We start from the raw sequence: 24,943 nt of genomic DNA, 5'->3' as shown, positions 1-24,943 counted from the left end.
GTTTCCTCCTATCCAGAATGGGCTGAAGAGTAACACTGCTGTGCGCAGCGAGGCCAGGGTGTGCAGAGTCGTAAGTGTGATGCCCTTCTGTTGAGGAGGCCGTGCTCAGTGCCCAGGCACAGCTGGCTCTCAAGACTCATGAGCCTTTGCACACAGATACAGTGTTCCTGCCCTGGTTATGGTAGACTTTAGAATGGGTTGGGCAGGTGGTTTGGTTTGGTACCTTTTCAGTCAAAGCCTGGGGAAACCCCAGAAGGAATCCAGAGTTCTCAGGTCCCTCTGCATAGGGGTGACCTTTAAATGCATGAACTTACCTGCACCTGCAGTTCAGCCCGGAAGTGGTTTGATGAAGCAGGTGTGGGGGCCACGTGCTCCTCTTCCTGGGGTTTGCATAGATCTTTTTCTCCATCCTGGCATTCTGGGATGTCTCCATGACTAGAATATCAGCGAGGGATTGGAGTCCAAGAAGGAGAGATCACAGGACAGACATGAGTAAGTGCCAAATGCAGACAGCTCTTCATCTTAGGCCCTCTTCTTTTCTTTCAATACTTTTTCCCTTAAAAAAGCTCTTCATTTCTTCTTTGTGGCCAGATCTTTCCTTCCCTCCTCGTAGCTCTACAAGCTGGAGAGCTCCTCTTGGATGTGTGCAGTTTTATCCCTCAGCTGTGGGCTTGATCCTCAGATGAAGTCATGACCATCATGCAAATTCTCTTGCCCAGTTTCTGGAGAATAGCTGCTTAATAAATGTTGATTTAATGGGATGGATATCATCATGTCTTCCCTAATATAAGCAATAATATTAGTAGCTACCACCTACTGTGTATTTACTGTATGCTAAGAACTGTATGTCGCACTTGGGCACACTATCTAATCGTGGGCCAGACCAGCAAAACTAAAATTATGATCATCTTGTATTTTAAAATTCCTGTATTCATGCCCGCTTTTTGGCTTAACTGTCACTCTGTCCCATTTCCCACATGTAAAGATTCTATGTCCCTACAGATTCCCTTGATTTTTATTTTGAAAGTAATTATTTAGTATGTGTTTTGAATCAATAATAAATGATCTTGGTAAAAGAATTAAAAAGTCACAGAAGCACACACAGTAGAAAATAACACTCCCTCCCCTCTCTCTCCACAGACTATGGTTAGGTTAAGTTTAGTTTTAGGTTTTGCATGGAACCTCTGAGCTCAGTCAGACATGCCATCTTCTTTCTTCTCCCTTTCCACATCCCGATCTTTATCTTTTGTGATATGTAGTGTTTTCATTTTTCATTTTATTCTGAGAGTGTTTATAAGAGTGAACAGGTAAAGTGTCATTAGGTACTTTCTCATTGCTGAACTGAATTTTCAAACATACTTTATGTACTTTTTCTGACACTTGTGATCACCAACGGATTTGGCCAGCTTACTGTGGATAGTGGCTATTTATGTGCACATACTTCCTTTATATTCAGTGATCTCCTTGAGGACAGGGCCAGCATCTCGCATGACCCCGCCCTCTAGTTCAGTGGCTTTCACGTATGTGGTAATGCAGACGTGATGTTAGTTGCTATCTTTGTCCCTTTGAATGTCCAGGTATCCTGAATGCAGTCATACCATAGAAAACCTCTGCGGAAGGTGGGTGAAGGTGAAGTGCTTTATCTCCTGCCACCCTAAGAATAGTATAAACTGCATCCCCCTTTTCCTCGCAGAATCGCAAAGGTGCCGTGAGTGAGCTGGAACACGTTCCTGATGCGGTTTTATGCGATGTGCACTCTCACGATGGCGTTGTCATTGCTGGGTAAGCAAAGCCATTTTCACTTACTGCTCTCCATCTTACAGCTGTCATTTGTCAAGGACTGCCCTCTGAGCAGTGACCTTATCTTCCCTTGAGAGCATGTACCTTTCTCAGTGACAGCTGTGTGTAAGCAGGAGAACCTCTGTGACTCTGTTCTCTAGGATTTGAGAGCTCAGTAGAAAGTGGGTAGAAGCGAGTAGTGTGGAGCAGATTTGTGATTCATTTGTCTCAATATGTCTTTCCTAGCTTTTAAATCACTCTGGTGGCATGTTATGTTAGATTTTCATTAAGGCAAACAGTTTGTGTTTTATGAAGACATAAAAAAGTCAAGCAAGAATAATAAGTGTTGGCACAATCAGGTCCTGTTCTTGTTCTCTTGTTCTGAGGCATTCATTATAGGAAGGGCTGTGGCCACACGTAATCTTCCTTCCCCACCACATAGTACATATTTGCTATTTAACTTGTCCTGAACTAGGTTTTTTATGTGTCTCCATGGCCGAGAAATTTAATTTTGGCTTCTGTAAATTCCTTTGGCTTCTGTTCCGAAAACCACTTTCATGAATTCTTCATGTTTGCTACAGAGGTGCATTTATGTATTTCTTTAATGAACTATAAGAAGATCAATGTTCTTTGTGGATTAGGAAGGTGTCTTGAACTGTAGTCTCCAGTTGTAAACTTTGAATTGTATGCTTTTACTGTCTCAAATCGTATGCCAGAATGTAAAGACCAGAACCTTTAAACTTCTGAGTCTGCACGGGTTTTGGCTGAGCCACCTTAGTGAAGGTCCTGCCTGCAGGAAACCAAAACCAAAAACCGACTTTGGACTTAAATAGCTAGTAGTGGCTTGGACTTCTCCTTTAAAAAAAAAAAAAATCTTTCCTAAAGAGCACTATTGAATTGAAATTCCAGATAGATTATTTAAATGTTTTATGATATGCCATGCCCATGAAAAATTGTTTTAAAACAAGATATGCCCAGGTGGGACACTTTCCTTTGGCTTTTTTTCCACTGGCTGTAATTTAGAGGTTAATGTCCTTCTTGGGAGAACTGTAACACTATTATTTTTAGAAAGATTAATGGATCAGAAATCTGGAATTCCGTTCATCCAGTTTTCAGGAGGTCACCAGGCTCCTGCCCCTTAGTGCTGAAATGTGGACCTCAGAGTTCACGATGTGCGTGGCGCTTCCATTCCCCAGGTCTGAGAATCGGTGGCAGCTGTGTAAGGTATTTATATCATTGTTTAAGAAGATGCTTGAGGACAGAATGCAGAGATTGGACTGAAACAGTCCAAAAAGAGATTAAAAATAAAGGAGAGACTTTCATCCTGAGAGCCAGTGATGACTTCCTTATCTGGCGGTGGTCTCTGAGGCCAGGTGCCAGTCCTTCTGTCCCTGCCTCCCTGCTCCCTGGAGGTCTATTCAGCTCTGCAGATTAGGCAGCACAAAGCCCAGCGATGGCAGAGTTTTGAGGATCGATAAGATGAAACTTGAGCACAGAGGCTCCTCACAGCAACTCATGGCTCCTCTAAGAACCTCATGTTGATGGCTTAGCATGGGATCCTTCAATCTTGCTTGTATGTAGAGCATCTCATGTTTATCATTAAAATTTTATCTGGTGGTTACGATGCTTGTTTTCTGGGTCAGCTCTCGACTCCCTTTTCATTTGAGACGATGGTGTTGTGGTTACCTCATTCCCAATCCATGTTGTATTCACCAGGCCCTCTGCAGTGTGCATCTCCAAGGAGCTCTTAAAGAGACATGCTGCCTCACCTTGCTTTTTCTCCTACTTACCTATGTTCCTCTCCTTTCTCTACTTCCTTTCCTTTTTTCTTTTTATACAAGTGGAATCTGTTCACAGGCTTAGTTTTATGTAACTATAAACCACTTTTTCATTTAAACCTAAGTATATTTCATATAATTGGTGGAGAGCAAAGGTTTGCAGCATCTCTTGCTTCTTTCCATCTTTTCGGTTCTCTGTGTAAATATTCTTGATTTGGAGTCAAGTTGCATAGGCCTCGTCTAACTTTTCTTGCAGTTGGACTCACAGTTGACCCAGTCTTGGTTCTTCCTTCTCTTCTTTTCACATAAAACCAGAGGAACTGTAGTTGTTCACTCAGGAACTCACTGACAGATGGTGGAGCACCTGTCATGTGGACGTGGCCCCCGCCACCTACGCTCGCTTTGCCAACCATGTGCAGGCATCATTTCTAAAGCTTTTGATCTTCCATTCTTTTGTCCAAGAGTCTTTGCTTCCCTGTCTTATGAATAATCTCCAGTTATCTTTTCCTGATGTTCGGAGTTCACTGACATTTGTTTCCAGTCTACCTTTGTCCTCATTACTTCCACAGTGCACTTTGGGTTTTTTCCACACTGTTCTAGTCATCTCTGATCACATCTTTGTTTTTAAATGGAGGTGTAATTCATATACTATAAAATTCACCTCTTCAAAGTGGAAAATTTGGTGATTTTTAATAAACTCCCAAGATCGTGCAGCTGACACCACTGCCTTAATTCCAGAACATGTTCACCACCCTGAAAAGAAACCCAGTCCCATCGTGAAGGCCCGCGCTCCTCCGGCCTGGTGGCTGCCCTGCACTGGTGCCACTCTTCTCGGGGCACCTGGACAAGGGGTCATCTGCAGCAGCACAGCTACTCGTGCAGCCTGATGGTCTCAGTGTTGTTTTTTATTGTTCTTTCACTCAGAAATCACTTTGAACTTCACAGCCATGGATTTTCTTCCGTGATTTGGAGCATCTTAACTAGGGTGCTCTGTAATATTTCATGAAGTGCTTCCTAGTGCTCGTGCACTATTTTGTTGAAATAAGCACACACATTTAACACGCAGAGGGCCCTCCCCCACCACTTATGTACTCCTTTACATGGGGAACTGGAGAATGAATGTTTTCTCTTGTTTGTTCTCTAATTTCTTAGTTGTTTCCACTTAAAAAAAGAAATCATATGATTTTAAACCTGGAAGGAACTTCTGATCCAGCCCAGAACACCCGTTCCATGTGAGTTGGCAGGGCGGGTCGAGCGTGCACCGGGTGCTTCTGAGCCCTCCACGCGCAGCCCTGGTTGGCTAGCCCAAGCCTTTGTACAGTTCTGTCATTCTGGCTTTTCCTTTGTGGCTTGCATGTTTATTTTCTCTTTAAGAGTAATATTCGGGAGGTAAAATCATGTTAGGTTGCAAAAATGTTGCAAAGTGGAGAAGAGAAAGCCACCTAAATCCTACCACGTAACATAACTTACCCCTGTTGTTATTTCTGGTATGTGTGGTTTGGTTTTCAGTCTGTTTTCCTATACATTTTTTAAAAATAATATAGCCTGCGTTATTACATCTTTGACCTTTTTCTCCTCACTAAACTGATGAGATTTTTTTCATGTTATGTTACTTTTCATTACTTCCTTTGATTGGTTGCAAAATTCCTTGAGTAATTATGCCCTAATTTTCTCATTTATTCTCCTAATAGTGGACATTAAAGTCATTTTCTGTGTTTTGTTATACAGTCATACATAGCTTAACAATGAGGGTATGTGTTTTGAGAAATGTTTTGTTGGTTAATATTATAGAATGGACATACACAAACTAAGATGATTGACACCACTACACCATAGAATCTTATAGGACCACATATTTGAAAATTGTAAAACATGCTATTGTAAAAGACTTAGTTTTTCCATTATTCTTTCATTCCTGATTATATTCCAAGGTTAAAAATCCATAAATGGGACTACTAGATTTAGAGAAATGAATTTTTTTGATTTTTCAGATTAAATAATTGTTTTAAAATGCTTTCATAGTCCTCAATTTCTTTCCAGTTTAACTGTTTGGTTTGAAATTCACAAACCATCCCTCAAGCTCGCTCCTGAATAGAGCCCCCTACTTCCTGTCAGCACCAGAAATGCTGAGCCCTCCCAAGTCACCCGTGATCTTTCAGTCAGTGAAAGAAAGGGCCTTCTCTGGGCAGTGTTGGATCTTGGTGACTGCATCCATCCTGAAATGGGGACCTCGCATACGTGGAGTGAAGACTCCTCAGGCCTCTGTGAGCTGTACTCTGAGCCACCTTTGGCCTGCTTACGCTCTGTCCCTGGTCCTTCCTCTGGCCTTTCTGTGGCCTTGCCTGGTCACTTCACAGCCACACGCAGCATCCCAGAAAATGACTGAACTAGTGGAAGTTCCTTCAGATGTGGCTGACATAGCATTGACTTTCCTTTGGGGAGAATTGATATTTAGTAGTCTTCGATCACTACAGAATAAGCTGCCTATCAAAGCCCAGTGTCTGTCTGCATTCCCTGTGTGATGTGGTGGCCCCCTGAAATGCTAGTGAGGTTTCGTATGTGTTTTCCTTGTATTTTAGAAGAAATGTTTTCTAGAAAGTTGTTTGATAAAAAGAGATCAGGAAATATGTCTTTTGTATGCTCCTTTAAAAAAAAAATTGTATTTTGGTTTTTGATGGTGATAGCATTTAGAATAAATGTTTTAAAAATTATATATTGGGGCTGGGTGTAGCTCAGTGGTAGAGCACTTGCCTGGCATGTGTTGAACCGTGGTTTTGATCCCCAACACCAAAAATAAAATAAAATGACATGTTTATCATTGAGGAAAAAGAATAGAAGAAAAGGGGGGATGACAATGTTCCTGTTCTGTTTTGCGATGCTTGGACTGTTCTCCTTTTCTCCATTTGCACTCTGGAAGTTACAAGTTGCAAACAGATGACATCATGATTTCAGGAAGGTCACAGCACAAGACTTGGGTGGGTGGTGGGGTGTCAGGGAGGATTTGCCATAAGTAGTGAAGGAGAGCCACCTAGTGAAGGAGAGCTTCCCAGGTAAACCTGGGGAGAAAGGCAGGCTTTGGGCTCCTTGGAGGCCCTGTGCCAGCTCTGCTGCCATTAAGCTATTAGCTCACCAGAAGCTTTTATCAGATGCCCAGGAGTATGGTGGTGTTTTGCAATAAACTCCTTCCTCATGTCACTTAAGATCATACATCTGGAGCATTTCAGTTTGTATAAGAAAACCCATTTTTTCTTTTCACAGTAGAGGATCAGTTTCCCCTCTTTTGCTTAAAAAATTATTAAGCAACCTATATGGTTGAGGTTTTCCTAATATTCCTGGATGCTTTTCCCCTGGCTTTCTGCTGCTGTGATCTGCCTTTTCAGCATCAGCTCCTGCCTTTACTGGATCACTGTGTATTCAGGTTTCTCCTCTACCAAATGGAGTTCAAGGGAAAATTGTATTATTTAATGTTGCAAAATATTAGCTCTCTTCTTTCCTTAAAAATATTCAGTTGTCCCATTTTGTCTCATTCCCTTTGAGGCAGGTGTGCCTACAGAAGCCACTCCCCATCCCTGCTCCGCAACCTGATGAATTTCTGGCTGTTGCTTTGGTTGCCAGGCATGACCCAGTTCAATATGTATTTTTTTTTTTTTTTTTTTTGGCATTATTGGGGATTGACTTTGCTATCTGGATCTTTGATTGCTTTAGTTTGCCTTGTGATACTTCTGTCATTTACAATTTTATCATTATTTTACAATTAAGAACTATTAGGAAATATTAATTTAAAAATAGTCATCTAAAGTAACTTTTAGAATACTTTTGGCCATTTTGTTCCTCCATTTTTCTCAGGAATTGAAAATGTACGTTTATATGGATCACGTGGCATTCCAAAGTATTAATAGAGACTTCTATGTGAAATAGTATATAGTTACCCTGAATTTTAAAATATTTTTTGTTCCTAACAAACTGCTAGTTTTGTAATGCCTGTGGATTGTCCTGAGGCTCTTGAGATAACAGACGCTTTGTAAATGCAGCTTGGGATGAAGTTGTGTTAGATAAATGTCACCCATGTTTATACTTAACTCAGGACATGCTTTCTAGCTTTCGCCTTCTCAGAAAACAATTTCTCTTTAGTTTTCCTTTCAACCTTGTTTCGTGTGCATTTTATGCTGCTGCTTATTATGACACTGGACTGTTTCCCATAAGGAATTCATCATTACCCATTAGGGACCTCTTTTTAAAATTATTTTTATTTATTTATTTTCTTCTGTGAGGTATACTTGCTCTTCTAGTAAATAAGTCTGAGGTAAGATATTGATAAGTGACTTGAGTAGAGCATTGCATTTATTATATCTTTAATGAAGGAGCCCCAGAATATCCTTAATAAATACTGGTGAACTCATGGCTGCATTTATCCATCTCTGCTTCTCCAAGGAATAGAAGGAAGGGCCACAGCTACAGTAACTGCATAATCATCATCGACTCTGACTCTATTGATTGTGATTAACCAAGATGTATGGAAACAGTTTTCAGTGTGTGGTGCATGTATCTCGTAAGGTCCATTAAGATGTTCATTACTTTTCAATTGATGCATCTCAGCTGTACTCGATGTTTGCTGTAGTGCATTTCTGCAGAACAACTCTGCTCCGTGGGATTGAGTTCATTTTGTTAATTGCATAATACAACACAGTCATATTTTATATAAAATAGTAAATACTCTTGCTTTCGTTGCTCCGTAATCTTCGGTATTACTAAAGAAAGTATGGAACAAGTAAATAGTTCTTAAAACCTCTTCATGTCAAGGGCTTAAGTGTCTCTTGGAATGTGGGTACTGCACTTTTAGGGGCCTCTGCCTAATTGCTCAGCAGGCTTTAAGCCACTTCCAGATTCTAGGCTGAGTCAGTAGGTCCCTTCATTCAGTCAGCATCAGCACCTGTAGATCTGCACGTCCTTTCCTCACTCATGAGGAGCATGTAGGCTGACGGGATTCAACCAGGGAGTGGACAGGATGGGGAAGAGCCGGGCACCAGAGCACACTGGGAGGGGCACCTGTACAGACTCAGCCTCAGGCCAGGTCCCTCCTGGGAAGTGACTTTTCAGTTGAGTCTGGAGAGGTGACCAGGACATGGTGGGGTTGGGGCAGGGAGGCTGCCCTTTCTCTCTCCTGAACCAATTATGGTTGTTAATAACTCACTACGCATTTATTTTTCTGGTCAGCTGGGTGGGATACAACTTTAGAATCCTTCTCAATATAGGACTCTAGGTAATCACTACTTTTTTTTTTTTTTTTTTCTTAACCCACAAAAGAAATCATTTACTGTTCCTGGCCTGAAGCTGCAGTGGGCACAGGATCAGATAGAACTGGGACTTCCTTGAGGGTGACTGCATGAGTATGATCCTGTAAAGGGTCAGGTGTTACCATCCGTTCTCTGCGTACCTGTGAAGCAGGTATGGCAGCTTGATCTGCCCCACCGCACATTCCTGTTACCAGCTGATGAAGCTTCTGTGCTGGCTGCTCCCCTTCCAGTTGAAGTACAGTGGTAAATCGATGGGTTAGGGTTAGCGGCTATGTCCTGCAAGGTTGAGTCACAGTATTGAAAACGATAAATTCCTTATATTGCATTTAAATAGAGATGGCTCTTAAAAGCAGTATTTGTTTAAAGACACTGTCATCTGAGGAGGCAGAGTGGCTTGTTGGCTAAGCAGTGGATTGATAAAAACCTGGGCACATTTGATCCCAACTGTGCCACTAAAATGTTTCTTGTGACCTTGGGTAAGTCACTTAACCTTACTTCTCAGCATTCTTAAATCAAAACACACTCTTCTTCCCCACTGCACCTTTACGAAGAGCCATGAACAAATTTGTTTTTAGCAAATAGGAGCTGATACCTGGAAGCAAAATGGAAGCCCTGCTGATATTCACACGAGAAGGAAAGCTAACGGTTATTTTTAGCTGCACAGAATTTCTTCTTTTTCTCCTGTCCTCTTAGTCCAAAGAAGTAGTCTGCTTATTGGACACTTACTAGTTAATGAAAGCTCTTGGGTGGTAAATCATTTTAAATTGGCTATTGGCTCTGGCATGCCAAGCTTGGGAGAGGCTCTGCTCTCATTCTTTCAACAAAAAATCAGCTGTGGTCCCTGACCTATTTATTTAGAGGTAAACTCAGTCTTGCCAAGCATGAGAAGGACTGGGAAAGCACACAGCTTCTGTGTCACTGGTCTGTGCCATGGGCTGGGGCACATGTTTGCTCTTGTGGAAAGGCTTCTTTCTTCAGTTTTTCTTTAGTGTTCTTACATCAGCTAATGTATTAGTTGTAGTTGTACTTTGCAGACACTAATTAGAGCCATCAACATTGGGGTCCAAAGGCTCACTGACAATGCAGCTATCATAGTGGTGTCTTAATTGGTTGAGTGTAATTGTCATTAGGCAGCAATAAAGACATCTGGAGCTCTGGAGAAAAATCAGCCTTTTCCCCCTACCTCCATTCGGTATCTGTTCTTGCTTCTCCTGGCCAGCATTAAGTGCCTTTAGATCCGGCCCCTCGGCCCCAACCAGGGTTCTGCAGTGCTGGAAACATCTGAGTGTGTGCTCGCGAGCACCAAGTCTTGCTCCCTTGCTGCCGTTCTTTCACTTGTGTTAGGCTTCAGGGCCCACTGCCGAGTCATCGCTCAGTACCTGCAAAATACAATGTTTATTCTCCATTCTCTTCAATAAAGAGACAGAGTCTTCTGTTTCACCTCCTGAGTCATCTTGTAGCCAAACATTTATGTGATTCTCATGCTCTGTGAACTTGAAAAATGCAGTTAATTTAAATGAGTATCTATAGAAAGTCTCATGAGTGCTGAGAACCTTGTCTGGAGGCTGGTACTGTGAGAGGAGAGTAGAAGATGTCGTGGGGAGCAGGGCAGGGGCTGGCTTGGGGTTTAGAAGGCCCTGCGATTCCTACTTCATTCAGTAAGATGTTCAGAGGTGAGATTTGGCCTAAGACCTCCTGAGTGTCAAGCACTGTTCTAGTCTGACTGTTCTTCTTGATGGAGATATAGCTGTGAGCAAGACCCAGGCCCTGACCTCAGACATTTAGAGGTGAGTAGGAAGAGGAACAGTTAGGTGATCACCACATAATTGCCATGAGAGACAAGTCCATGCTGCTAGCAAGGTGGATCATAGGGGGGACCTGCTCTAGCATAGAGGGCTGGGGAAGCTGGCAGTGTTTCCAGAAGAATGACTCATGAATGCTGGTGTTTTGGAGGGCTTGACATATGCAGGGTTGATTGAAGGTGGGGAAGGTTCAGATGCAGGGGGACTCTGACATTTGGGAGTGTTGCGGGATTTGGACATCTTTAGGAAGGAGAACAGAAAGAGCTTGGCCATGGTGCATCGTGGCAAATGAGGTGTTGAAGGGGCCTCTCTGTTTTCATACCAGTGACCTGGGAACCCATGATAACATTGACAAAATAAGGAATTTGGGCATAGGCTCGAGTGCCAGTGAGCTGAAACCTTTGGAAGAAAGCACGTGTTTATTTTAGATCTGCAGGGTCACATCCTAAGCAGGACAACTTCCTTTAGGGAAGAAAAGGCTCAGGAGCCACCTTCTTAGATGTTAACAGAGCACTCTTCTCCCTGGGATCCCTGGCCTCCCTCTCTCCTCTTCCCCTGAAATGGGATATAAACAGTCTCTCACCGTTCACTTCTGTCTGATGGGGAAGATAAAGTCCCCCCACTTCTTTTCTTTTCTTCTCTTTTTTTTCCCTGTCTTGCAGTTTTGTTGTTGCTTTGCTGTTACTCTTTGTGTCAGGGGGCTGACTGATGTGGGGGGCGGTGCTGGAGCTCTGGCCACTGAAATCCTGTCCTGCACACCCTTCACCTCCCACTGTGCCCCCAGAGGCGCCACCTGGGAGCAGTGGAGCTGAGGGTGAGGTGAGGCGCAGAACCACCACGGCTAAGGAAGTTTGTGCTGAGCCGGCTGTGCGCTCTTTTCTCCTCAAAGATCCATGATCCCTATCTCCTAAACTCCCTCTTCTCTCTCACTTGCCTTCCTGTGTTTCTGAAAGACGGTGCCATCCTCTCACCTTTCTTTCCCGAACTGACCGGCTCCTTTTACACAGAATTTAATCTGAAGGATCTAATCACAGTCTAGGAATTCATACTCTTGAGAAGCTCAGTGTCTCTGGAGCTAAACAAGTGGCCTTACTCCAGAGAACATCCCGAGTCATCTCGGGGAGTCAGGTTGAGCCTGGTGTTTGGATGCGGTGGGGTGTGGACTGTGTGTTCTTGTGTTGGGTTCACAACACACGTTGGGAGAGGTGGTGTGCCCAGCTGCCTGGAGAGCCTGGAAGCCCAGGGCTGTGCTTCGGCCAGGGACGTCTCCACATCCTCCCTTGCTTGGTCATCACAGGCTTGTGGATGTCTGCGACATGAGGTGCTTGTTTCTGGGAGCACTTCGGTGGCCACAGTGGCAGTAGGCCCGTGTTAGACAGCCCATCTGTCCTGTTTAGCTCTGGCTGTCACCTGTGCTCTCCAGACCCTGTCCTCAGGTGGGGACTGGTGTGACAGGACAGCCTTTGTATTACATTTACTTTAGAGTGATAATTTCGGGGAAATATTACTAAATATAAACAAAGTACTCCCAACTCAGAGTATGCTTTGTTTCTTTACTTAAAAATCTCAACCGATGCTGAACTTCTGTGGCTGCTTCACACACGTGTCGTGCCATAGTTTTCAGTGGTTAAACAGACCTCAGAGGTTATCTTGTTCAGTTCCACAGTGAAACCTTGAAGGACCAATGAAAGGCTCGGGTCTTAGGAGAACTGAACCTCCTCAAATCACCTGCCTCGCTCTGTGATGTGGGCTCATCAAAGGCACTTCCATCTTAACCCCTGCCATTTGTTCCACACGTGGCATCGGCCCTGTATAGCAGACCTAAAGAACTTAAATAAGGCTGGGCACAGTGGTGCACGCCTGCAACCGCAGCAGCTGGGGAGGCCGAGGGAAGAAGGCCACGAGCTCAAAGCCAGCCTCAGCAACTTAGTGAGACCCTGTGTCTAAATAAAATATAAAAAAGGACTCAGGATGTGGCATAGTGGTTAAGTACCCCTGGGTTCAGTCCCCAGAACCAAGAAAGAAAGAACTTAAGCCCGTGTCAAGGCCTTGTGTTGTGGTGCATGCCAGTCATCCCATCAGATCAGGAGATTGAGGCAGAAGGACTGCAAGATACAAGGCCAGCCTTGGCAGCTTAGAGACCCTGTCTCAGAAACAAAATCAGAAGGCCAGGGATGTGGCTCACAGAAAGCACCCCTGGTACCTCAAAAAAAAAAAAAAAAAAAACCTCAGTGGCAGGTGAGATGAGCACCCCTCATCATTAGCGTTCTGGCCTCCTGTCTAGGCAGGTTCCCCCTGCCTGGCTTTGAGGGGGAGGGTGATTTGTGGGAGTGGCAGTAGGGACAGGACAGAGCGCGTGCTCCTGTTTTCTAAGTGGGCATGACCAGTGTGCATTTCAACAAGAGTGTTTCAAGAGAAGGCAGCACTGTCTGGCTGCTAAAGGCAAGATTTAATTGTTTCAGCAAATCAATTAGTCTTTAGGGACTTTAATCAGTCAGATCTGATGCATGAATGAAGTATTAGAAAGCTTGCGCCTGTAAGACCATCAGTTCTCAGTATCCCAGCAGCATCTGTGTGTGTGTGTGTGTGTGTGTGTGGAGTTCTCTTTGCTCCTACAGATTCTGCTAGTGAGCCCTTTAGCCGGAGAACTCTCGGTGACAGATTGGTTCTAACAGTGTAAAAGGGGAAGCAAGGAGATTGTGATGCCCACTTTCTTATTATAGTTTCTGGTTTGAAATTGTCCCCATTGTGCTGTGAGAACATGAGCAGTGTTCATAGCCTTCTGTCATCCAGTTGACATTTCCCGCGTTGGAGCTGCTCGTCCAAGCAGCGTCACGGGAGTGTTCCCTGCCGTCCAGATCTCGCTCCCTGTTGTTTTGAGGCCCTCCCCGTTTTCTCTCCGATCCTCTTTTGGAACCAAGTGCATCCTTCTTTTCCAGATATACATCAGGGGATGTGAGGGTGTGGGACACCCGCACCTGGGACTATGTGGCCCCCTTCCTGGAATCAGAGTATGAGGAGGACGAGCCTGGAATGCAGCCATATGTCTCCTTTGTGAGGATCAACAGCTCGCTGGCAGTGGCAGCTTATGAGGATGGTAAGTAACACAGCCCTCCTCCCTCTGAAGGGAAAAAAAGCTTCACAAAAATTAAGCAGCTGTGGCTGGCTCCCCTGTAATCCTCCATACACACACGTGGGCACACACACGCGCACACACACACTCACTCCGGCCTTTATGTGAAGAAGCTGGCGAGGAGCCCTCAGTGCGTTAGCAGGCATTGGAACACAGCACCCATTAAAACCGGTGTTTGATTCCTACTGGAACTGTCGGGCTGGGTGTTAGTGCCAGACACGATGAGGCTGGCCAAGCATCTTAAGCAAATAACTTGTTTGGTGTAAAATATTAAATATACTTGGCCTACTTTTCCTTTAGCCTCTGCTCAGTCCAAAAGGAATAGCGATAAGGGGATAGCATAGATAATCTATTGACAAATATGGAAATAGAAAAATAACTATCAGTGCCTACCTTTTCCTGGCACTTACATATCATACAAGATTTTTGATGGCAATGTGTTGACCCTCTGGCACTGAGAGGATTCCTTTTGTGTGTGAGCAACTGTGGGTTTAGGGAACTAGGCAAGAATAGTCAAAGTTAGTTTTACAGAAGTAATGAAACACTCGACAGTTTCTAGCTAATAGGAATAATAATTTCAGTGGTCATGATATCCTATATGCCCACCACTCATGCCCCTAACTTCCATTTTGTTGGAAACTCTGAATCTCCAAAAGCTGTTATTTCCCTTCTTGCCTGAAAGGTAGACCACAGTGTATTTCAGAATGTTAGTATTCATATCAGGGCACCAGGGCAAATCTTCATAGTCAGCGTAATATTGTCAGTTTCCTCAGAAGGACAAAACTAAAATAGCTAATGGGCATTTTTTATCCATATGCCATTTAAAAATGAAAATTAGGTCTGGACCTTAAATATTTGTTTTATTATTTTAGCACTGTGAATTCTTTTGGTTTGATGTTAGAAGGCACAATTAATAGATTCTTGTCTTTTCAGCCTTTTTTTGGTGCATTTTTTTAAATGAACACTTATATGAAAGTCATATCACTTTTAAGCTATATGTTTTAGAATGATCTAGCAACTTCTTCCTGACACATACACATGAATGGTTACACACATATTCTATCAACAGGGAAACAGGCCTAACGGAGCCAGCAAAGCCAGGCATGGTGGCACATGCCTGTCATACCAGTGGCTCAGGAGGCTAGGGCAGGAGGATCGCAAGTTCAAAGCCAGCCTCAGCAACATAGTGAGGCCCCAAGTAACTCAATGAGACCCTGTCTCTAGATAAAATACAAAAAAGGGCTGTGGATGAGGCTCAGTGGTTAGGATTTACTTAACTCTCCAGTGCCAAAAAAAAGAAGCCAGCTAAATAATAGGTTTGAGGTTGCAGTCAATAGTAAATCCAGAACTATGATTGGGAGTCCGAGGCTGTGCTGGGGAGTTGCAGTGGTGTTTATGCAATGCCAAGCTCAGAGGCTCTTGCAGAACTGTGCACCCATTTTATTTGTGCCCTGTTTCATATTTGAACTTGCAAGATACAGCTTGAGGTGATGCTTGAGGGTTCTGCTGGTTGGGTGTGTGCATTTGGTGCTGGGGATTTAACCAAGGGCTTGGCATATGCTAAGCTTGCATTCTTATCTCTCACTTAGGCCCTCAGCCCTGGTTTTATATTTTTAATTAGAATTGTCTTCATCCCCCTCATCCCTGTTGCACAGAAATATTGGGGAACAAAGTAAATATGAATTAACAGATAGAATTAATTTTGTTTGGTAAATCCTTGGCAAATGATTGTCAAAACATTTCAAATGCTAGGTTTAAAAATCATAATTAAAATACAGACAGCAAAAATGTATATGAAACACATCAGAAGAGAAGCTGGAGTGCTGCTGTTTCCCTGCCACTAGGCCCTCTCTCATCCTATATGCAGGCCTGCTCGCTACCCTTTTGTGCACCTTGCTTTATTTAGTCCTGTAGTGTTGCATTATGTGGCTGTACTAGAATCGATCTGTTAGGGCCCCTGTTGATGTGCGTTTGAGTTGTTTAGTCTGTGATTAAAAGCAGTGCTGTGCCAGGTGTGGTGGCACACACCTGTAATCCCAGCAGCTCTGGAGGTTGAGGCTTGAGGATCTTGAGTTCAAACCCCAACTTAGTGAGGCCTTAAGCAATTCAGCGAGACCCTGTCTCAAAGTAAAAAATAAAAAGGATTAGGGATGTAGCTCAGTGGTTAAGCACCTCTGGGTTCAATCCCTGGTACCAAAAATAAAAGAGAAAACAGCAAGGCTGCAAGCAGTATCCTTGAACAGATGCCACAGTGAACTCACGCGAGTGTGCGTGTGGGTAAATGGCGGGTTGCTGGGTTGACGACTGGGCATGTTTTATGTTTGGATGAACATCATAAATTGCTCCCCAGAAGGGTTTCACCAGTTTAGTCTCACAGAATTGTGTGAGGGTGACTTTCCTTGTGTCTGATAGGTGAAAGTGGCATTTCCTTGTTCTTCGTGTCTGCCTTTCTTTAGTTAGAAGTTCATGCGATCACCTTTTCATTATGCTTTTAGTTGTCTCTGTTTCTTTGTCTGCAAATTGCTTATTTTCTTTTGGGTTTTATCTTTCCTGACTGAAAAGAAAGGCTAAGGAAATAACCCTGTTCTTAAGTATTTCAGATTTTTTTTGTCATTTCTTCTTTTTTTTTTTTTTTTTTTTTTTTTTTGTGGTGCTGGGATTGAACCCAGGGCCTTGTGCATGCAAGGCACACACTTTACCAACTGAGCTATATCCCCAGCCCTGTCAGTTATTCTTAAATGGACTTCGTTTATGTTGCTTTCTAGAAAATAGTTTTTGTGTTTATGTGATTTTAATTTTCTAGATGGTGAATTTTATTTTGTAATTTAATAATTTTGATTAATATATTTTTAGGAGTCAAAGATCGAAATAATATTAGCAATTATACATTGAGAACTCCTGCTTTCACCCACTTTTGTCCATTCCATTCTAAAGGAAAAATATTTTGTTTTGTATCTTTCCAGAATTGGCATTACAATTCCAAGCAAACATAAATGTCTGTTCTTAATCCTCACACCTTTTCCTTTTTACGAAAGATAGCATGCTGCCATGCATTCTTGCACGCCTTGGCTTTTTCATACCGTAACATATCTTGAAAGATGGCCCTTGTCTGTGTAGAGAAAGGCCCCCTCCTTACATATGCATGGCATCCCATAGTGTGTAAGCACTTCAGCTTGTCGAGGAACAGTTGCGTTGCGTCTGGTTGTTCGCCGTTATGAGCAGTACCGTGGTGGGAAACTTGGTACAGATATACATTTCAGATGGGGGCAGGAGGATAGTTCCCCAGAGGAGTGGTTTCTGTGTTAAAGTGTAAATGCAATTGGAGTTATGCTAGTTTGTGCTCTTCCCAGCAAGGTGTGAGACTGCCCATTTTCTCAGTTTTACCATTGAATTATATTTCAAACTTATGGGTATTTATCAACTTGGTAAGAAATGGTATCTGAATATATTTTTAATTCACACTTAGAATGAGAGAGGTTGAATTTTTTCATGTGTACCTGACATTTCTTTTTCTTCATTAATCATTATATCTTTTTTAATAATTAAATCTTTTTTCTCTTTCTTTTTTCCTTTCCTTTCTTTCCTTCCTTTCTTCCTTCCTTCCTTTCTTTCTTTCTTTCTTTTCTTTTTCTTTTTTTTTTTTTTTTTTGTACTAGGGATTGGACCCAGGGGCACTCTATAACTGAAGTACACCCTTGGACCTTCTTATATTTTTTATTTTGAGACAGTATCTCTGTAAGTTGCCCAGGTTGACCTTGAACTTGGAATTCCTCATGCCTCAGCCTCCCAAGTAACTGGAATTACAGGTGTGTATCACCACATCTGGCAATATTTAAATCTTGATCCATATAGAGTTCATCCTCGGTGGGTTAGTAGAAAATGTAGATCTGAATGTATCTGTTTTTCAGTATCTCCTGTCAGAAAGCTGGTCTCTACTTGCTGGCTGAAGGTGCTACCTTTACAAACTTGTAGAAATGAAATTATTTTTGTGTTTCTGTCTGTTTTCAGACTTCATGTTCCATTTCAGTTGGTTTGTCTGGTAGTTTATGTTTATATCGTTGAGTTTGTCCATCTTGTCCTTTCAGGTTTCACATTATGCTTGAGAAGACAGTCTTTGATTGCCTCAGGTTCATCTAGGTGTTAAAGATTATTTATTTTAGAGGAGTTCTAGAGTTTTCTTGTGCCTCTGAGTGCATCTTACCAAGCTGATACTCTTTTCTGTGATAAAAGCAACTTCTGTCTTTCCCCAGACCTTGGGTGGCATTACCTTTGTTCTTGCTTTAGTTTAAAAGATTGACATGGTGGCATTTATGTCAACATATTCATGAATAGCTAGTCCTGGGCTAAGACAGATCTAAATAATCAAATGCACACTATTTTTTTTTTTTTAATGGCTTCTGTCCAGGATCAGTGAACTGGCTATTCTTTGGCAAAAAATATGGCAAGGGGGAAATTTACCTCGTGGGATCTGCTGTATAAAATTTGTGATTGTGCCTCACAAAAAAGAAGAGTAAGATAATAAAATGAGTTAATGAACTCCAGTTCTCTGGCTGTGCCAAAGTGGAGCTCTGTAGTCATCGAGACCTCTCCATGGTCTGTACCACGTTCTCCATAGAAAAACTCTCACCCAGAGGGGAGATGGAAATTGCTTTGTGAGAAACTAAGTCATCGCTATGTCCTTTTCCACTTCCTTGCCCTGTAGGCACACTGTACGTGCACCTGGGGTGTGGAGAGTTGGCAAGGTGATCCACAGTTGTGATTTTTTGAATTCCAACCCACTGGCCTCATATTTCTTCTGCCTTGTTTCCGATTGTCAGCACTGGCTGTCGTCCAGTTTGATTTTACCACTAATTGTGTTGCACGTTACCGTACCGAAATGAATCAAATCAAAATGCTTTTCCTGGAGCATTAGATAAAGCAGGCAAAGGTTCTGAGTAATGAGCAGATGCTGCTAATGCAGGGACAGCAGAGACCTTGCCAGGACTCCATCTGCTCCATGCTTGCCTGCCTTTGGCCTTGAGCCACAGCATTAGGGAATGGCAGTGTGCTGGAAGCCCACTCCCTGTTCAGGGTTTGTCTTAAAAACTCACTCTTCAGTAGTAGATGAGATTACACACTTCTTAGGTGCAAAGAAGTTCCTGTTTGTCCGCCTAAGTGGGCAGAGGAAAGACAAGACCAGGTGCATGTTAGCGTGTGGGACCTAGATGGGACCGCCAGCCATCCTCTTTCTGTGGGCATCGAGTGAGGCAAGGTGGCTTAGCCACTCCTTCAGCACTCCCGGTCAATTGTCAGAGCATACACAGGCTCCATTGTCCTGGCCAGCCCCGCCTGGGCTGAAGTGACAATGACTTCTCATTAACTGACATAGTGACAATGGATGGGATCAGCTCTCTTCAAGCTGCTTTTTAACAGTAAACAGTAGGACCGTGTTCTAGTTAGGCAGCTCTAGCTAGACATGAGGTGCTTCTAAAACTTTATTAATAATAATTTTATGTTCAATTAAAAAAAGTCAGTTCTTTGATAGTTTTGTATATGTTTCCTTTGAGTCTTGATGATAACGTTTGAATGTAACATACAGTTTACCTCCCTTTCTCGTGGTCAAAGTTGAAGTATTAGGGGTGGATTATTGACATGTTGAAGTGTTCTTGGGAGTTGCCTGGGACAGTTGACTGGGGTTGGGAAGAATTTTATTTCATTTCAAGGCCTTTCTTTTCTGGTCTCTTCTCTTGAAAGTGTCATTAATCAATTCTTGCCTGATATGAATGTCTGCTTTTAGGTCTAGGAGCCTTTCATTTAGAAACTTGGCAAAAACAGAATGTAGTAAAACAACTTTCTGACAAAAACTAAAACATTTCTAGGAGTGGTTCTTTTAAAAGATATGGTGCATTCACACATTTAAGCAATTTTATTTCTTCTTTTCCTTTATCTTATTTTATTTTTTGGTGGTACTGGGTATTGAATCCAGGGCCTTTGACATGCTAGGCAAGCACTCTGTCATTGAGCCACATCCATAGTCTCATTTAAGCAATTTCTTAATGGAAGAATGCTCACATTTTAAAGATATTCTGTGGAGAATTAAAAAAAAAAAAAAAAAAAACTGAGTTCTGAGCTGAGGCAGCGTGGGTGTTCAGGAAGGATTTCTTAGAGTGCTGAGCTCTGAAGCAGTTCTACCTGGCCTGCTCCAGGGTGTAAGAGCCTGTCTCATAGGCAAACCAGAGAGGCTGTATTATGTATGGGGGAAGCTGTTCTTTTAAAAGGTTTTCTTTTCTTAAATGAGAAGAGCTTGAAATTATCTATATATCTTTTGGACTTAAATGCATATATTATAAGTTAATAATGGGACAGTATTCCTTCAGTGGGAATCCACAGAGATGGTCTCGGGCAAGAGTTGTAAGGCCTCGAGGAAACATTTGAAAGTGTTTGTGTTAATGTTGATGACAATCTCAAAAGACCCCATGTAGGTCTTTTGACCCTATGAGGAGCTGCACTACAGAATCTCAGCATGTGCATTTGTGTTCGCAGGCTCTTGGCACTGAACGATCACCCACATGCCCATGTTGACCTCTCAGCACATCGTTTTTCATGCTGAGGGGTCCAAAGATAATTCTGGGTGGTCTGCAAACTCTCAACTGTTAAAAAAAAAAAAAAAAACCCGTGCGTTAGGTACAGAATAGCAGATGATTAATTTTTAGGATAACTAAGAATTCTTAGAAAAGAATGGCACAAGATTTAGTGTTAATCCTTTGCTTTATTGGAGGTTATTTTACTGAAAACCAATTTTTAATAATACACAATACACTAATAATAATTTACACAGTGTGATGTATAAATTCAAAGTACATGTCCTGGCTTATTATAGTTCACAAGGTTAAAAACTGAAAGGAGTAAATAACACAAGGTAGCTTTTGTAAGATAGTTTAGAAAAATAAACTGTTCAAGTTCTTATATGTAACTGACAACTGACCATGAATTTGATTTTTTTAGGAAGATAGATCAAATTTTGAGAAAATTTAATCTCCCTCTCAGTACCTGCAGTTTTGATTGTAGTGTTTGAGTTTTATCAAAACAGAGAGAAATATATTCGTGGAATGAGTATGTTTTAAAAGCAAAGTATGCCTGCTTGCCTGTCTTTTCAGTGAAAAAGCCACTAGGCAGGCCGCAGTGAGTGGGGGTGGGGTGGGTGCCCAAGGGTCCAGGTGGAGGAGGAGGAAGCCCCAGTGCAGCAATGTGGTGGTTTGGCAGGTTGGCAACTTATCAAGAGGCTGGTGAAGTGTGTTGTGTGGGTGACGGAAGCCAGTTTTCTTACTATTGGAGAGGGGTGGCCAGCGTGAACCCTGTGGGACCAGGTTGAAGTGGGGAGTATAGGTGTGGAATTTGTGGCTTTCAGTACAGATGGAAAGAGAAGCAAACAGGTAAGGGTGTGCGGCGCGTGCTTGTCTTGGCTTTGCTGCTGAGGATGTGTAAATGAGCAACCCAGTAACAATGAGTGCAGCTAGTACTGTGCACCAAGAGGAACCAGAGCTGCGGGGATACGTGCCGACTGCAGGACAGGGCCAGGAAGGACCAAGGAAACTTGAACATCTGTATGCTCTAGACATAAAGAAGCGTGTGAGGAGGGATGGCCCCTCTCACAAGTGCGCAGAAGCCCGCCCAAGGGCGCTCCCGTTGGCCGGTTCTGGGACAACTTGAGTATCAAAATAAATATTGACGGTAACAGAATATAACATGCCATGAAAAAAAATGGGAATCCTGAAGTACACACTTTTAACAATAAGTAGATACATAAAAAGGGCGAAGAAATTCCTGAAATAGAATGTCATCTAATAACTATAGAAAAAAATGAGATCAGAAAATCACTATGGTGACCATCATGGAGATAATTGATTCAGACAAAAAACTCAATTGATGGTAAAACAAGTGAGTAAGAATGAGACAACAGGTGGGATTTTACGTAGTCTCAGAGAGTATCATCACAAAACACTTACTAATTAGGAGGGAGAAAAAACTAGCTTTGCCATTGAGAATCTGACAGACACCATCTTAATTAAGTGGTCAAACTTGACATCATCAGGGGTGGTGCCAATTGTCATCCTGTCACATCCCGTACCACATCAATAGGACGTAGTGAGGACAACACAGAGGCCCTCCTGTGAGAGGCTCCAGCCCAGCCGTCACACCTGGTTAGTCGTAAGCAAATGCTGGACGAATCCAAATTGAGGAATGTGCCACAAAATGACTCACCTGCCCTCTTGACTTCAAAAGTCAAGGACAGTCTGGGAAACTGTTCTCCTTAAAGGAGACAATAGAGACATGGCAGCCAAGTACAGGGTATCGTCCTGGCTTGGACCAACCTCCCTCCCTCCCTCCCTCCCTTCCTTCCTTCCATCCATCCACTCATCCATCTTTTTTCCATAAAGCATGTTATTGGGACTTTTGGCTGTGGGATCTGAACAATGAATATATAAAACATCTTGCAGTTTTTCTGTCATTTTGAAATGTTTCAAAATAAAAAGTTAAAAATACTTGTTTCTGATCAAGATGATGTAACAGGAATCAGATGATTGAAGTTATCCTGCTTTGAACAACTGGAAAGCTGGGTAAAATATATTAAGCCATGGTTTTTGAACATTGGGGTCCCTTAGAAGAGGACAACAAACAAGGCAGGCCTATAGTTACATTATTTACCAACTGGAAACAGCTCAGGACAAGGAAGGAGAACCCAAACCATTCTTGGGGGTCACCCAGGGCTAGGTATAGGTAGCATTTTCATGAGACAGAGCGGGAAGAAATTCATGGGTTGTTGGAGCAGTCCTCGGAAGGGCCTCATATTTCAGTAGTGGGACTAATTTAAGTTAGATCTAGACTAAAAGCTGCCCAGGAACTACTCTAAAAAAAATGTTGAAAAGCAGGCCTCAAAAGGATCCAACTAATTTTAGTTTTGCACGAGAACAAAATCCAACACTATTTAATAGAATACAACAAAACCCAGGAACCAGCATATAAAATTCACAACATCTGTCATCCAGTAAAAAATTAAGCATGCAAAGAAGCAGGAAAATGCAACCCATAAAATGAGGAGAGTCAATCACAGAAAGGATAAGAAATGGTAGAAATAACTAACAGATAACAGTGTTTAAACAACTATTACAAATAGGTGCATAGGTTTTCAAAAGCTTAGAACATAAGCATGATAAAGAAAAAAAAAAAAAAGAGATATTAGAAAAGACCCAGATGGAACTTCCAAAGAAGAAAGATAATTTTTGAAATGAAAATGCACCGGATGTAATAAAAGATCAGTGAATTTGAAGATGTAGAAATAGACACTGTCCACAATTAAGCAGTGAGAAAAAAGACAGAGGGAAATACTGAGCAGAGCTTCAGCGACCTGTCAGGGTAGTATCACACATTCTTCCTCAGACAGACGAAACCTGAGGTGCCATTCCCGGAAGACCTGCACCCCAGGAACCGTGGAAGGAGATCCTTCAGTCAGAAGGAAGTCAGTAACAAATGCAAGTGTGGATCTGCGCACAGGAATGTAGGATGGCAGACGGGAATAGGAAATACGTGGGTGTATATAAAGATATTTTTGCTTTAAAAATCTCTTTAAAAGTTAATGTGTCTGCTTAATGTAAAAACACCAATGTATTAGGGGGTTTTGGCATATATAGCAGTTGATTCTTGATGATAAAAACTCTTTGCTCACTATCACAGAAGAGAACTTTTTTACATTTGCTTAAGAACATCTGTATAAAACCTACAGCTGACTTCATTCTTCTTCTTTTTTTTTTTTTTTCTAACATAGGATCTCACTAAGTTGCTTAGGGCCTCCCTAACTTGCTGAGGCTGACCTTGAACTTGTGATCCTCCTCTGACTTTGTTCTTAATTGTCCAAGATGGTGATTTCCTCTTAAATCAGAAACAAGGCACTTTCCTTACTTTTATTCACATGGTAGTGGAGGTTCTAGTTAGTGCAGTAAGGCGAGACAAAGAAATACAACACCCACAAACGGAAAAGGAAGAGGTGAAAATGTCCATGATTATCTGTGTGTAGAATCCTAAGCACAACAAAAATGTTGCCAGATCTAGAAAGTATGTTTAGCACTGTCACTGAATGTAAATCAGTGTACAGAAATCAGTCGTTTCTCCAGGTTAGCAACAAACAGCTAGAACTGGTTTTGCATATTTTTTAATTAAAAAAAATATGAGTCTTGCTGAGAGACATAAGAAAGACTCAAATGAAGAGAGTCATCATGACTATGGATTGGAAGATTGAAGGTTAAGATGTCATTGTTCACCTCATTGATCTGGAGAGATGGTCTGATTCTAGTCAAAAATCCCAGCAGACTTTATTTTTCCTTGGTAGGAATTGATAAACCGATCCTAAAATTTAAGACTGAAAAGAATTTAAAAATGCATGGAGCCAAAAACAATTTGAGAAAAGAAGTACAGTATTGGAGGACTATCCTCCCTGATTTTTAAATCTGCTGTCAACCAGGGTAGTCAGGACAGCATGTTACTGGCATCAGAAGAGACCTGTAGCACAGTAGCTCAGAAGAGAGACCTACCCACTGATGTTTTTATAAATGCACTAACTCAATAAAGAAATTAATTTTTTCAACAAATGGTATTAAAACAGTTGGATATCTTTATGCCTCCTCATCCCAAAAATGACCCTCCATTCTTATCCATGCCATATATAAGTTGACTCAAAATGGATTGTAGCCTAAGTGTAAAACTTGTAGAAGAAAACAAAGTAGAAAGTCTTTGTGACCTTGTGCTGGGGAGATTTCTTCAGACACCAAAAGAACAAAATAGGGGAAAAAAAAAAGTTAGATTTCATTAAAATTTAAAACTTTTGCTTTTCAGAGATCATTAAGAAAATGAAAAGACAAACCATTAACGGGCAGAACATATTTACAAAATATGTCTGCTACCTGACATGTATCATGTAGATATGATATATAAGTATGAATACATGTATGTGTATGTGTTTATATCTATCTATCTATCTATCTATCTATCTATCTATCTATCTATCTATCTATCTATATATAGGGAGAGAGAGAGAGAGCTTTTACAACTTAAGTGTAAGCAAATGACCTATTAAAAATGGCAAAAAATATGAATAGACATTTACTGAAGAAGAGATGTGAATGG

The 24,943-nt window shown here is 42.0% G+C and overlaps 1 protein-coding gene across 3 annotated transcripts in view; it reads left to right on the top strand.

Annotated features, from left to right (window-relative positions):
- Positions 1-24,943, top strand: part of FBXW8 (F-box and WD repeat domain containing 8) — a 102,383-nt gene that overhangs the window by 30,000 nt on the left and 47,440 nt on the right. For all 3 annotated transcript variants that reach the window (XR_013765713.1, XM_079151014.1, XM_079151013.1), the window contains 2 exons: positions 1,694-1,782; positions 13,593-13,750. Coding sequence is in view for 2 of the 3 variants with exons in the window: in XM_079151014.1 (XP_079007140.1) it covers positions 1,694-1,782; positions 13,593-13,750 (247 nt within the window). In the remaining variant the exon portion in view is untranslated. The remainder of the gene's footprint in view (positions 1-1,693; positions 1,783-13,592; positions 13,751-24,943) is intronic.

The sequence above is a fragment of the Sciurus vulgaris genome (assembly GCF_902686455.1).
Source record: "Sciurus vulgaris genome assembly, chromosome: 8".
NCBI lineage: Eukaryota > Metazoa > Chordata > Mammalia > Rodentia > Sciuridae > Sciurus > Sciurus vulgaris.
The sequence above is the reverse complement of the archived record's forward strand: the minus strand, read 5'-3'. Positions and strand labels throughout refer to the sequence as shown.